At 40.2% G+C, this 14896-nt stretch overlaps 6 protein-coding genes across 6 annotated transcripts; 1 reads left to right on the forward strand and 5 right to left on the reverse strand.

Annotated features, from left to right (window-relative positions):
- Positions 1–126: 126 nt before the first annotated feature.
- Positions 127–501, reverse strand: PPL_04489 (uncharacterized protein; the record flags this gene model as incomplete). Its single annotated transcript, XM_020575391.1, has 1 exon — positions 127–501. The coding sequence occupies one exon, from the start codon at positions 499–501 to the stop codon at positions 127–129; it is 375 nt and encodes a 124-aa protein (XP_020434911.1).
- Positions 502–550: 49 nt separating this feature from the next.
- On the reverse strand, positions 551–3504 carry PPL_04490 (uncharacterized protein; the record flags this gene model as incomplete). The annotated part of the gene is made up of 5 exons (XM_020575392.1): positions 551–753; positions 1245–1724; positions 1854–2717; positions 2847–2870; positions 3435–3504. The coding sequence occupies 5 exons, from the start codon at positions 3502–3504 to the stop codon at positions 551–553; spliced, it is 1641 nt and encodes a 546-aa protein (XP_020434912.1).
- Positions 3505–3713: 209 nt separating this feature from the next.
- On the forward strand, positions 3714–4613 carry PPL_04491 (uncharacterized protein; the record flags this gene model as incomplete). The annotated part of the gene is made up of 2 exons (XM_020575393.1): positions 3714–4063; positions 4133–4613. 2 exons carry the CDS (start codon positions 3714–3716, stop codon positions 4611–4613), a joined length of 831 nt encoding a protein of 276 aa, XP_020434913.1.
- Positions 4614–4906: 293 nt separating this feature from the next.
- PPL_04492 (uncharacterized protein) lies at positions 4907–5169 on the reverse strand (the record flags this gene model as incomplete). Its single annotated transcript, XM_020575394.1, has 2 exons — positions 4907–5096; positions 5123–5169. The coding sequence occupies 2 exons, from the start codon at positions 5167–5169 to the stop codon at positions 4907–4909; spliced, it is 237 nt and encodes a 78-aa protein (XP_020434914.1).
- A 352-nt stretch (positions 5170–5521) lies between these two features.
- fam96A (DUF59 family protein) lies at positions 5522–6141 on the reverse strand (the record flags this gene model as incomplete). Its single annotated transcript, XM_020575395.1, has 4 exons — positions 5522–5598; positions 5707–5940; positions 6009–6029; positions 6096–6141. 4 exons carry the CDS (start codon positions 6139–6141, stop codon positions 5522–5524), a joined length of 378 nt encoding a protein of 125 aa, XP_020434915.1.
- A 333-nt stretch (positions 6142–6474) lies between these two features.
- On the reverse strand, positions 6475–14716 carry PPL_04494 (HEAT repeat-containing protein; the record flags this gene model as incomplete). The annotated part of the gene is made up of 4 exons (XM_020575396.1): positions 6475–12799; positions 13309–13450; positions 13543–13769; positions 14487–14716. 4 exons carry the CDS (start codon positions 14714–14716, stop codon positions 6475–6477), a joined length of 6924 nt encoding a protein of 2307 aa, XP_020434916.1.
- Positions 14717–14896: the final 180 nt, after the last annotated feature.

Raw genomic sequence — 14896 nt, forward strand, 5'->3', positions numbered from 1 at the left:
TTTAAGAGAGTTTTAACTAAAAAATTAAATTAGGAATACTTTAAATCTTGATTAATTTATTATTACAAATATTTATTTTTATTTTATTTCAAATTTAGTAGATTTGTTTATATTACCATGTGGTTGTTAAGTTGATAGAATAGATGATGGTTGTTTTGGTGAGTTATTATTATTATTGTTATTGATTGAATCAATTGAAACATTATCATTGTTATTACTATTATTGTTGTTTGTAAAGTTATTGTTATTGTTATTGTTGTTGCTGTTGATTGATGATGGTGGTGTTGATACATTACTTTGTTGATTTAATGAAGATGGTGATGAAGATTGTGAGTTGTTAGAGGCAGCTGCATTCGACGACGACGATGATGCAGGTCTTTTTATGTTGATATTCATTGGTTGAGTCGATTCGTTCTTTGCGACCCAGGACAACAGCCATTTCAAGTTGGTCAGCATGTATTTCAATGCTTTCGTCCAGGTATCCTCGTCGGTGAATTGCATCTTTATCAACATCCTATTGATATAACCATTCTCAATGGTATACGGCACTTCAAAGTCGGGATCGTGAACGGTCTTCACATGGTCGGTCAGTTCCTTCAGACACTGCAGGAACGACACCATTCCATTGTCGAATCGACCGTACCAAAACAGCCGACCCAACGAAATATCGCTGGAACCATAGAGCTCGTAGACCGCTTTGTTCACGATATCCTCGATTTTCGAAGTCGAGCCATTCGGTATCAGTTTGAACTGCTTGAATTTGTAGTTCAAGCGCTTCGCCAGGTTGTCCAACAGCGAAATCGCCAGTCCCCAAGCGGAATTGATTTCATTCCACTCGACCGGTTGCGATTGCAGCCGACCGAGACGCAATCCATTGATAGTACCGAAATGTCCGTCGTACCAAAGGTGGAATGCGTCGTTGAGGATGTTTGTTTCTTTGAGTCGTCGGAGCTTGTCAATGGCGACGCCAGTCTGAGTGACAATCGACGCCTGGTCGTCTATCAGACGGTTGGCATCGCGTTGGTGCTCCGAGTAGCTGCTCCAGTAGCGCTGTTCCAGGAGGTCGAGTTGCTCTTTGCGACGCGCCAGATCGTTGGCGATGTTCGAGAGGTAGGTACGGTCGCGCTGAGTTCTCTCCAACGCACCGAAATAGAATCGTTCCTCCTCCTCCAGCTTTGCAATCTGCTTGTCCAACGCAGCCAGATCGTAGCCACTGCTATCTCTATGCAGAGAATCCAACGTACACTGATAGGCTTCAATCTCGTCGACAATCTCCTTAGTCTCCAGCTCCAACTCGCCCGTAGTCAACTTTGCACACTCCATACACATCGGAAAGTCTGTATTAATCAACTCTGTTATCAATCTAAATAGTGAAGTTGCTTGATGATATTTCAATGATCCTGTAGTATTATTATTACTGTTACTATTATTACTGTTATTTATTAATGGTGGTGAACCAATTGGTGATACAACATTACTTGACAATGTCATTGAGCTATTACCATTGTTACTGTTATTATTATATTGATGTTGTTGTAAAGGTGTATTTGGTGTTGTAATATAATGTTGTTGAATTGGTGGTGACATTACACCACTATTATTATTACTATTATTACTATTATTGTTGTTATTTATTATTCTTTGTTGATAATGATGTTGATGTATATTGGATCCTGGTGGTGACATTGATAGTTCTATAGCTGATTGGTATTTAGGTAACGATGCTAAACTTTGAGATTTAGAGTTGGATCGCAAGTATTTCAGCTTTGACAGTGATTTTTGTTGTGGACTATGAATGATTCTGTTGTTGTTTGGTATGCTACTGCTACTGTTGTGTATGGGTGATGTCATACCCGAGCTACTGCTATTCTTTAGTGATTGTCTTGATGTGCTGCTAGATGATTTCAATGTCTTTCTATCTCTTTCTCTTTCTCTCTCTCTCTCGTTAGACTGTATCAATGCAATCGGTTCACCTTCATACGATGAACTAGCAGAACTACCGATCATAGACATCATCTTTGGGTTAATAGTTTGACTCGTATGATGATTGTTACTATTACTATTACTATTGTTGTTGATTGTAGTTGCTGTTGCTGTTGTTATTGTTGACGATGAAGAAGTAGTAGAAGATAAAGAAGATGGAACACTCATTCTGTGTTGTGATAACGATCCGAATGAAGATGGTGATGTTCCTGTTACACTACTACTACTATTACTATTGTTGTTATTGTTATTATCATTATTAATGGCAATAGGTTGTTGCTGACCTACTTGTTGTGGTTGTTGTTGCTGTTGTTGTACTGCTTGTTGTTGTTGGTTATTTACTAGGTGTTGTAACTGAGGTTGACTTTGATGATGTTGATGATATTTAGCGAGTTGTGGATCACGCTTTCTAAAGAGACCTGTTTTGAACTTTGTTAGGTGACCACCTCGATCGTTGTGTGACTGTGATATAGATGGATAGCTACTAAGTGTTGCCGATAGATTAGATGAGGAAGAGTTACTAATTGTGTTGCTACTGTTATGGATGTTATTGTTATTGTTGTTGTTATTTCCAGATGCTGCAGAAGATTGTCTCATAATAGAAGCTAATGACTCTGTCTTTGCCAATATTTGATTTTGTGTTGTTGTTGTTGTTGTTGTCGATGATGAAGATGAACCTGTAGCACCTGTTGCTGTTGTTGGTGCAACCAACAGTTTCTCTTGTAATATCTTTACTAAACTTAAAATATCTTCATTATCTTTGATGAACAACATATATATATATATATATAAATAGGAAAGCAAACAAAGTTAATAACAACAAACAACAATGTTGGCGCAAACAAACAATCAAATGAACATACCTTTATCAATGAATATCGATTGATCTATTTCCAATAGAGATTCATGCAATTCCAATGGTTTAGAGCATTTCTGACAAAATAAATCCATCACTCACTTGCTTGCTTGTTCTTGCAGATCAACCATCTAAACTACTTTACTTTACTTTACTACTAACTTCCACAATGATTGACTGTTTGTCTAACCTAACCTATGATATAATAATATATATCCTTATTTTGTTTTTTTTGCAAGTCTACAATTTAAATAAGTGGGTGGGTGTTTGGTGTTTTATTTTATTTTATTTTTTGTATTTTTTTTTCGTATTTATTTTTGATATTTATTAACCAAAGTTTAGTTCAATTAAAACTACAAGTAGTCATAAATAAGTCTGAATGAATATTTATTTGGAAGATTTTTTTTAAATTTTTATTTTTTATTCCTTTTTTTGTAAGAATGATTGGTTTTTTTACCAAAAAGTGAAATTAGTGCGAGAAAATGCTTTTTATGTGACTAAAAAAATTTTGTTAAAGTCAAAAATTACTATGGTAGATAAAAACAAATTTTTAAGTTTAATGAAATTAATAAAATTTTTAATAATAGTAACTTACCTGTCCTGATCTGAGTTTGTGGAAGTGATTTAGATTTTATGGAGCCAAAGAAAACGTAAACACTCGACATTTTACCGAAAGCTTTGTAGATAGACCAGGAATGACTGTTTTGATTGTATAGTGGACCTTGTTTCCCAAGATGCCAATGTTTCTACCTAAGAAGTAACAACCTAGGTAGTATATCAAATTAAATTTTTTAAATTTTTTTCTCTTCCAAAAATTAAATCAAGTTATTGTTCAAAATTTTCTTTTGCATTAAATTCATTATTATGTGTAAAAATGATAAATAAAATAAAGATTACAAGATTAATATCATTATCTATATTTTTCATCATTTCAATTTCACTTTGTCATGGACGTAATACTCCCATTTTATTAAATGAAACAAACTATAAACAATCAATTCTTGATTTAAAATCAAAGAATCAATCTGTTATCTTGCGATTATATTGGGATAGCAATGGTGATCATTTGGTTGATAGACTAATACCATTCCCAGAGGTTGTTGTAAGAGGAATCGATTGCCGAGAGAATATAAAACTCTGTGAGAAAGTATCATTGGAAAAGAATCTATCAACGATCATACTTCTTGCATCCGATGAATATGGAGCACCTGGAATACCAATAAAGTATATATGAACAATATTATTCTTTTTGATTAAAAACCTACCACTACTAATTTAATAACTTTGATTAAGATTCCAAAGTAGAGATCAAAGAAATAAGGAGTTTGATGATCTAATTAGGGAAATATTCAATATTTTAGGTATTCCAGTAAACATTGTAGAGTTGACATTGTCAAATGCTCAAGAGGTTGTTTATAACAGTAATAAATCAGTTCTTGTTCAAATACACTACCAATGGAATAATTATGACAAATTTAATGTTCCAACATTTGAAAGATTATCAGCAAGGTATTCGAATGTTCCAAACTTTGTGGTTGCCAGAGCGAAATGTTGTCAGTTCGATGGTTGTCAATGTGATCAACTTGATATCGTTGGAAAATTATATAGTCAATCTATTATATTGCTCTACTCTGCGAAGCGACAACAATGTATCATCTATAATGGTTATGTTTGTGAATCTACAATAAGTGAATTCATTCAAGATGAAATCGATGGAAATGAATTTAAATCTCATTATAATACTACACTACTCTCAAATAACTATTACTGTTGATCATTATCTATAAATATATATTATTTTTAAACAATAATAAATTCAAATTGTTTTTTTCTTCTTTTTTAAATATATTTGGTACTCTAATATAAATATTATAGTTAAATATTTCTTTATTATTAAAGAAGTTATAAACATAAAAGAGCCAAAAAGTTAATATTTGTAATTTATATCTTTTTTAATAATCAAAATTTTTTTTATTAGACATTCCAAAATTTTAAGAATTAAGAAAACATTGAAATGATAGGCATTATTATTATTATCTGGTATGGCTCATTTTTTCACATTCTATTTCAATGAGCACATCTATAGCTTTCTTCCAGCTCTTTAAGATAAGCGAATGCATCATCACACTCTTTACTTTTAATTAAATTTAATAAAGGAATTTCAATAGATGACACATTCTTAATAAAACGTCGATAATAACCATCAAGCCCAATAAAAGATCTGACCTCGGTTCTAGAATCTTGGGTTTCTCCCAAGCTAATATAGATTTTATCTTGTCATGCATTGGTTTAATAACACTACGACCAACTACATGACCAAGGAAATCCATTTCTCTCTTAGCAAATTTACATAGATGAAAGTAAAGAGTGTGATGATGCTTTCGCTTATCTTAAAGATCAGGGATCTAATGTCAATTATCTAGTGGCTCTCGATCTCCTCTACCATTGTTCCAGGCCAACCGGATGGAAAACAATTGTACTTTTTAATTTACCTTCAACACAATATAAAACTAAAAGATTAATTATAAACTTATTGTTAAAATTGATTAAAGCATGGCTGCTGAATATTAATTTTATTATTTACAAGATTTATATTACGTCGATTGATTTTAGTTTGAAAGTAATGATAAAAATATCGACATTATGTGGAATTGTTTGTTCGTCTAATTGATTAACTATATCTTAATAATCATCTTCACTTATACATTTCTCAACTAGTTCCATGATTGCAGGTGTTTCTAATGCAGCCATATATCTTTCTTTATCATTTATTTGTTTATTAACTAAATTGTTTTCGAAATATATATCGATTTATTATGTTGTTTAGTATAAAATGAATAAAGAGATATGGTTGTATAAAAACATACTTTCCAATTCAGTTTGATGAGTACCTGGCTTTATATAGATATTCAATTTCGATGGTTTCGGTAGATAGTGTGCAATCTTTTGTCGCATACACAGTGCAATGGTTGGTGCAAGATGACAGTGTGGAACCGTCGGTTTAAAGTATATCGTAATCAAACAATCATTGTTATCCTCTACTTCTATCAGTTCTTCACTGACCACCTTTAGTTCTTCCAAAGTATTAGGTAGCTCTGGATCTAAAGTTGATCATATTAATTATCACTAAAATTCTATAATACTCTACAATCTTAAATATGATATATACCTCTAATCGATCTAATTATATCTATATCATTTATCAAATTAGAAATCATTAATTAATCAAATTTGAATACTAACTAGCTAAACATACCAAACACATCTTCAGAGTCAACTTTATTGTACCCATGAAATGTCATATTTTAACTGAAATATATATCTTTAAATTATAATGATATTTATAATCTGTATTCCATAATCCTATTTATTTATATTTATATTTATATTATTTACAAAGACATTAACAAAAATGGTGTATATATGAAGATAAACATTTAAAAAATGATTTTAATAAAAAATGAAAATCAAAAAAAAAAAAACAATAATATCTTTTTAAGGAAATTGAATGATGCTATTCCCAAAAACTAAATTTCCAATGCAAATGGTGAAGTGTCGATTGATTTCACTATTTACAAAAAATATAATAAATAAGAATAGTTATTTTAATTATAATTTATATTTATTTATATATTTTAATATTGAGATTCATTCTCTGAATCAGGAGCTAACTTTATCAAGATTCTCTTGTGATAATCTAACAATGAGTTGGTGAGGGTGGTGTCGGTCACTGTCTTGAGATAGTCGTCCATGACAGCTGATTCTTCAAAGATTTGGAGTGCGTGTACCAATGTACGTTCGCAAGAGAGTTTGAGTGGGAGGTTGGTTCTTTCTTTCAGTCTGATCATGGTGGGTGGAACGATGAGGTGGAGGTACTGACGAACGACCGATGGATGTGCCTTGCTGAATCGCTTAATGATATTGAGTGTGTTGATGGCGACTGTTGAGGCTGGGTCGCTAATCAACTGACTGAGATTTGGCAGGAGATCTGCGACGTGCGATGGTGAAGCACGCAAGATGTACTCGGCGAGGAGTGCAGCGGATTCTCTGATTGGTGCTTTCTCGTCCTTGAGATCGACTTGGCAAGTCGAAATGATTTGATTGATGTTTGGCGACGAGGTGATTTCCGAGCCGGAAACCTTGACGACTTCGGCGAGTGTCAATGATTTACCGTAACGGACAACGACGGTTCCAGATGGACTGAGAAGTTGTGACTTGATAAATTGGTTGAGTGAGTCTGTGGATGTGAAACACTTGGAAGCGGCACCAATAACTTGAGCGGCGAGATGCTTGAGATCGTCAGACTGGCTGAACAAGAAATCGTAGATGGCAATGAGAGTCTTGTCGAGATTGGCTTGGTCGATCTTTGGTTTCTTCTCGAATATCGATTGCAATGCTTTGAGCTTGACTTCCTGTGAGGTGCTGTCGGTCGTTGAGATACCGAGGATCAGTGAGTTGACCAATTGGTCGACGGATGGACTGAGTGTCATGAGCAAACCGAGAGCACTGGCGGCGTGGTTACGAACATTCTTGTGTGGATCGGCCAAAGCTTTGATAAAGGTTGGTTGGAGTTGTGGCAAGAAGATCTTCATTGAGGTCGGACACTTGACAATGAGTGCCGAGAGGGTCTGGAGGATGGCACTCTTGACACCGTGTGGGAATTTGTCACCGATGGTGAGAATGAGTGGACCGGTCATCTCCATAGCCGATGCCTTGACACCGTCTTGCGAAGTGAGACTGATGACGGTGTGCAAAGTGTTGGTGGCAAGCTCACGTTGGTCGGCAGTACCGTAACGCAAACCATTGAGGAGAATGGGGAGAACCGATGCCAAACCCTTTGGAATGCAGAATGCTGGAATGGTTTTGGTGACTGGATCGACCTCGGACTCCAACTCTTCGACTCCCCTTTGTACGGATTGCAAGAAACGGAGGTTGTCCTTCTTGAGTGTCTTGGTGATGGCCAAGAGTGCGTGGTTGGCGGCAACCAACACTGACTTGTCAGAGTCATTGAACAATCTCAACAAAGCAATAATCAAATCATCGATGTAATCCTCGAAATCAAGAGTGGTTCCACTACAGAACTCACCGATCAACTCACAAGCACCGAGGCGGATCGATGGCAATCCAGCTTCAGTCTGCTCAATGAGCAATGGAATGACAATCTCCAGACCTTCGTCGTCGATAGACTTGCAAATCGATACGGCAGCTGCCTTGATCTCCTTGGAGTTGGCAATGTCAGAAGCGGTGAACGACTCAATCAACACTGGGATCATAGTTGGCAAATGAGTGTACAAACCGTGTCCGGCATCCGACGAGAGCGAAGCCAAAGCCTGAGCGTTGGAGGTGGAGATGGGACGCGACAACATCTTGGGAACGATGAATGGAAGAACAATCGACGACTTGATGAGGACGATCTGACGGAGACCATCGAGTGAGTACTTGGCGAGATTGGCATCGGCGCTGTCGAGCTTGGCAATGAGGGAGGGCAAGATTTCATTGCTGGCCTTGGCAGAGAAGGTGTTGTGAAGTTGGTCGAATGCCTTGGCAGCGGCTTCACGCACGTCGATCAATGGATCGCAAAGCGCACGGGTGATACAGTGGACAACCGATGGGAGATATGGCTGGAGTTGAGTACGAGCCGAGGAAATGACTTCGGTGAGACCAATGCATACACCTTGACGAGTTTCCTCTTCCTTTGAGAGCAATCCACGCTCCAAAATCGGGAGAATCTCTGGGAGAATACGATCTCCAAGCTTGGAAACAACGTCACCAAGAGTACGAGCGGCGATTTGTCTCTTGTCAATGTTGGATGAACCAATCGAGGAGATGATCATCTCGATCAAAGTTGGAAGAATCTCACGCAATGTCTTTGGTGTGTTATCAACAACGTACTTCCAGATCAACAACACCTTTTGACGCACAGAGATGTTGTTATCGAAACGCATCATGTACAACGAAGATAAGATACGATCCAAACGATCCTTTCCAAGCAATGTGTAGATCTCATTCTTGGTTTGTGATTCGTTGGTTTCCTCTTCGTCGTCGCCACCGTCCTCTCCGGAAGCAGCTCTTGCTTTGGCAGCGGCAGCTCTTTCTTTCTTTGACATCTTGGCTGTCGATTGCTGTTGTTCTTTCTGTTGTTGCTCACGCTGTTGTTGTTCGGCGAGTTGCGATTGGACATCACCCAAACTCGATCCACCGAGCTTGAACAAAAGATCACCAAACAATTGGACACAAGACAAACGAATACGCCAGTTCTCATGGAAGAGTACACGCTCCAACGATGGAACAATGACCTCAATACCAGTGACAGCGAATTGAGTGATAATCGATTGACCACAACGCATACAGACCTCACGAACCGGATCGGAATCGTCTGCCAAACCCTTGAGTACCTGTGGGAGTACACGTGGCAAGTATGGAAGGAAGGAATCACCGAACGAGATTGGCGAGAAAACAAACATCGACATGACACCCTCACGTACGTGTGAACGTGGACTGTTAGCCATTGTTAGAAGCTCATTAATGAGATTGTTGAATCTCGAAATATCGAGGGAAGCAAGTACTTCGGAGAGACCTTGAGCGGCACCGGAACGTTCTACTGGCCCGACATCCGACTTGACAGTCTCCAACAACCATGGCACAAGAGTAGTGAAATTCTCCTCACCCATTCCACGAACGAGCAAACCGAGCGCTCTAGCACAGATAGCACGAACCTCTGGAATTGGATCAAGCAATACATTCTGGAGGGTTGGCATGAGAACGGCGAGATATGGAATCAACTCCTTGGGATCGGTCAACGAGCAGAGATTACCTACGATCTGACAAGTCATTTTCTTGATCTCTGAGCTACGCTCCTTCAAGGTTCTCTCGAGAATTGGCATCATCAACGACAATGAAGCTGGATCGATAGTATGGATATAGTTGGTATTGAGAAGATTCTCGAGAAGTTCACGTGAGTAGAGGTCTGGGTCGTTGTAGGTTTTCAATAACAGTGGAACATGGATTTGAATCTCTGGATTTCTAATGACGGAACCGATGTGAGAGAGTGCCTCTTTGGCTGCTTCTTGTACTTTGATGTGAGTGTCGTTGAGGACGTTGGTGAGCTTTGGCACGATGGTTGGCAAACATGCTGACAACTGCTTGGGTGCGCAGAATGCCATGGCACCGAGCAACTCGATCGATCCTTCTTTGGTACGCCACTGACGGTCGTCCAACGCCTTTAGGAGTGCTGGCAACACAATCTTGACACCGTGTCCAGAGAGCTGCGACATAATGGCACGCGCAGTCTCCGAGGTGGCAAGACGAACCTCAGCGCTACTGTCACCAAAGCAGACGAGCAACTTTGGAATAATTTGGATAACGTATGGTTCGAATACACGACCGAGAGTATTGCAAAGACATTCGAATGCAAACAGTGAACCTTGACGTGAGATTGGATGCTTCTTGTCCTCGACGAATCCAGTGAGTGTCGCCATGATGTTGTAGGCTTTCAATGATGAGATTCCAAGACCTTTGATTGCACCTGCCAAACCGAAAGCATTACCCTTACGATCGGCATAGTCTGCTCCCATCTTGATGTTGTTCAACAACACCGGGATGATACGTTCACCTTGCTTCTTGAAGTGGGACAACAGTTGAGTGAGACACTTGGAGATGGTTTGTTGTACGTCTTCTGAGGGTGTGGACAGCGCTTGGATAAGTTTGTCCAAGATGACGACAACCTTTGGATTGGTGTCGTCCATGTGCTTGGCGAGTGCACCCATCAGCACGACTACGGAAGCACGGATACTGTCTTCGTCTCCGGTTCCAGAGTCTGGACGCGACAAGAATCCCTCGAAAATCTTCAAGAGTTCCGAACTGAACTTGTCACCGACACCTGCAATAATGGTCATTCCAGCTTGGATAACCTCTTGAACGACCTCAGGCTTGGAATCGTAGAGTCCAGAGTTGATAATCCACTCGAACAACAGCGAGACGTCCTCTGGCGATGAGATGGCGGCACCGACACCTGAGAGTGCACGAATGATAGAACGACGATTGTGAATCATCTCTCTTGAATCCTTAATATCGACAGCTACATTATCGACGTAGGCTTTAATCAATGGTTCAATAGCGTAGGTGCGAATGGAGGAAGTGTCCAGCTTGGCTGCGGCAGTGAGTGCGACAATGTTGAGCTTACGCACTTCGTCGTGAACGCTGTAGATCGACTTGTTGAGGATCTCAAGGTAGCGGTTGACTGGTGGCTGTTGGTTGGTAGCTACCCAGATCTTGTCGGCAAGCTGAGCGACCGATGACTCTGGATCGTGCTTGACAAACCACAACTTTCCGATGTAGTCGTCCTCCCATTGGAACGATGGCTGGTAGATGGCCGGAATCTTTTCGACACCCTGCAGACAGATCGATCGGACCTGTTGGTGTGGCGAGATCAATCCTTCCATGAGCTCTTTGATGTCGGATTCTTCGACACCGTTGATGATCTGGAAGATCGATGCACGTGCCTGTGTCTCGAGACGTGTCGAGGTGGCAACCACAACAATGAGCGAGGCAATCATGGATCCACGTGGATACGGTTGTCCTTGGAGAGTGTGTCTCTCAATGATTTCCATTGAAAGCTCTTGGATGGTGTAGGAAACGGTCTTTTCCAGTCCGTTCTTGATGATTGGCCAGAAAAAGTTGAAGGCCGACGCTGGAAGTGGCTCCGACTTGGAGAGCTCCTTGACGTTGACGAGCACCTTTTGGATTCCAGAGAGAATCGCAATGTCTGACAACACCGGGGTGGCGTAGATGTTGCTGATCAAGTAGGTAACCATCATGGCGTAGTATTGTTCCAGTTTGATACGTCTTGGAACACAGATGGTCAGTGAGCGGTAGGTAGTCTGTGCCCAGTCGCCAACGATCGAATTCTTAAAGAGATCCAAGATTGGCAAGTAGAGAATCGAGAGATACTCACCGGCAAACAGTGGCGATGCTTTTGCCATTGTTGTGACGGCGTCCAGTGCAATCTGGAAGATTCTGATGGTGGTGGTGACTTCACGACGCACGACCGACTGCTCGGCAATCTGACGTTGTTTCTCCTTCTCGAGACGTTCGTCTTCACCACTCTCCTTCTTTCTCTTCTCCTCGGCACGACGCTTCAACTCCTCAGCTTTCTCCTCTTCGGCGGTCTTCTTCTTGGCGGTCTTTCCACGACGAATCTCAGAGGCGATACGCTCCTGCTCGGCCAGCGCCTTCTCGTCTACGAGTGGTTTCTCCTGGTAGAGTACACCCTCCTCGGCAGCGTGGATGGCCAGCTGGAGTGGAGTGAGACCGTTGATAGTCGACAACTGCAATGCACGAATAAAGTGTGGAACAGCATTCTCCACGACCTGAGCACACTTGACACGCGAGAACGTAGTCATTGCCGCTTGGAAAGCCTGTTGGTAGAGGACGGAACGACGGTTATTCAAACCGTGGGCAAACAGATACTGTACGACGTCACGAGCCATATCCAAATGACTGGCGAACAACTCACGAGTGCTTGTTCCCAGTAGAGTGAGACAATCCACCCAGCAACCACCGACCAGCGGATGATTGGCGAGCAGCGCCAAAGCAGGATAGTTCTTGGCATCGAATGATGATCTTGATAATGTAGCTTTCAAAGCTGAACTATAAATATCATTGGTCAATTGTGTATTACTATTATTATTATTATTATTGTTATTATTATTATTATTGATATTTGAATGGGATTCCACCAACTTTGAAAACTCTGCAAAAAAGATGTTGGAAAGTTCTGGATTGTGTTGGTAGAGTTGATGAATTGCTTGTTTGGCGGCACGTCTTGTCTTCCATTGGGAGTGGAGCAAGAGCTGAACGATCGATTGGTAGGCGGTACGATCGTTGGCCTTGGCATTCAACAACTTGAGTGACTGGATGACGCTGGCTACGAGCTTGGTGATCTGGTCACTCTTTTGAGTTCTATTGAGGAAGGTCGGTTGATGGAGGAACGCGCTGTTTCCGACGAGCATTGGCATCAGCAGCTTGTCGGATTGGAGCTTGGTGGCGAATGGACAGCCCGGTGTCTGAATGATGGCAAGCAGATAGATGAGAGCGGCAGTGGTCGAGCCGGTTTCGCAGGTCTGTGGATTCTTGACCTGTTTCAAAATGGCAAAGATCGACTCGGAGAACGATGTATTGATCTGAGTGAGTTTCTTCTCCATCTTTTTGAAATCGACGTCGGCACCGAACGATCGCGAAAGCGCAACAATAAATCTCGACTTTACCTGGTCGTCGTCCGCCTTCATCACAGTATTTATAAACTTGACCATTTGATCCGAAAGCAATTGATCCGATAAACTCAAACAACTGCCAATCAGTTTTATACCTTGAATTCTATTTAATTTTGTAACTATAAATATTGTATGGAAAAGTAGTATTAATATCGATCGTCAAGTTGTCATTTAGTTGTTTGTTTGTTATTTATACACCTACATTCTTTTTCAAGATAAGCAGTCAGTGGAGTAAGAATTGACTTAACAATTGCCAACTTTTCATTTAATTCGTAACCATTAACCATTATTGAACTCAATGCATAGATTGTGTTTAATTTAACATGAAGATTACCTGGTGCTATAATAAAATAATAATAATATGAGGAAGAAGAAGATTAATATTGAGTTGATATCAAATGATATGAGAATTGTTATTAGTTTTGAACATACTGGTAAATCCTTTGACGATGTCATCGATTGAAGATAGAATTACTTTAGCTTCCTTTGTTTTGATTGTAACAATGTTGAATACATTTTTAATTAGTTTCTTATTGATTGTTGTCACTTGGAACACTGGGATCAACATTGGAATCAACTGAGTCTTTGTCAAAGTCGACAAATCGAAACTGACATATTCAAGAATAACATTCAAAACCTGTGTAATATCTTCTTGTGATCTTTTAATAAATCTTGATATAGTTGCTAGAATTGATTGTTATAACAAGTAAGTTGTTGTTGTTGTCAGTCCATGAATCATGAATATTCCATATAAAAACTTTGAAAAAAACTTACGCATTAAAATAGTTGTGAAATCCTGAAGATCTAAAAGTTTAAAGATTGGAATGAATAGACGATGCTTGTCGATCGAGAGTGGCTGTGTGGAAGCTAACACTACTTTGTTGTAGTAGTTGAGGAAGATGTCTTTGTGCTCTTGGAGCTGCTTCTCGCTGAACACCGACAGCAGGTAGCCAAAGAAGAATAGGGTCGACGAAGATTCGCTCGACTTGATCTGCGAGAAGTAGAGGTTCGCCAGCTTGGCGTGGTCCAGTTGGAATGCGCGGATAAAGTGTGTACGAGCGAATCCCAGTTGAGTGGCGGTCATGTCGGCGAGCAGCGAGCACTGCGCGTTGAGGAGGAGCGTGAGCATGGCGGGCGCGTCCTGTGCGAGCTGGTCGGCGCACTCGCGCAACACGATGAGCGACCACTGCACGAGAGTGTTGTGCGGTACGTAGCGTGGCATGCTCGATGGTTTCGGGAGCTGCTTGGCAGCGGCGGCGAGCCGGCGGATGAAGCGCTCGACCGCCACCAGACGCAGGTCGGCGGGCGCGCGCGCGAATGCCGCCACCATCGAGTTGGCGACCAAGCGAATCGAGTAGGAGTCGCTATAGACAAACAGTGTATTAAAGTATGCGTCGACCAGTGATTCCAGTCCGTCGATGGTGGTTGGCGGTTGACGCACCAACTCGTCGACGGCCGCTTTTCGCGCGGCACGACTCGAACTCGAGAGCATCTTGCAATTGTTCATAAAACTCTGTTGTTCATCATCTTGATCGACAACCAACAAATGTTGTTGTTGTTCGCTATTGCTACCACTATTGTTTTCTGTTGCTGTTACTTCTGTCATTTTTCTTACTTCAGGTTTCAAACCAGATTCTTTTCTATTCTCTTTCTTTCTTTTTTAACTTTTTTGTTTTTTAAATTTTCAAACTAAAATATACATGAATAGAAAACTTTAAAATTGAATAACTATAACTAACTTTTCAAAAAGAGAGATAATAATTCAAATTTGAATCAAGTCTAAAAC

This window comes from Heterostelium album (assembly GCF_000004825.1).
Source record: "Heterostelium album PN500 unplaced genomic scaffold PPL_contig9, whole genome shotgun sequence".
Taxonomy (NCBI): domain Eukaryota; phylum Evosea; class Eumycetozoa; order Acytosteliales; family Acytosteliaceae; genus Heterostelium; species Heterostelium album.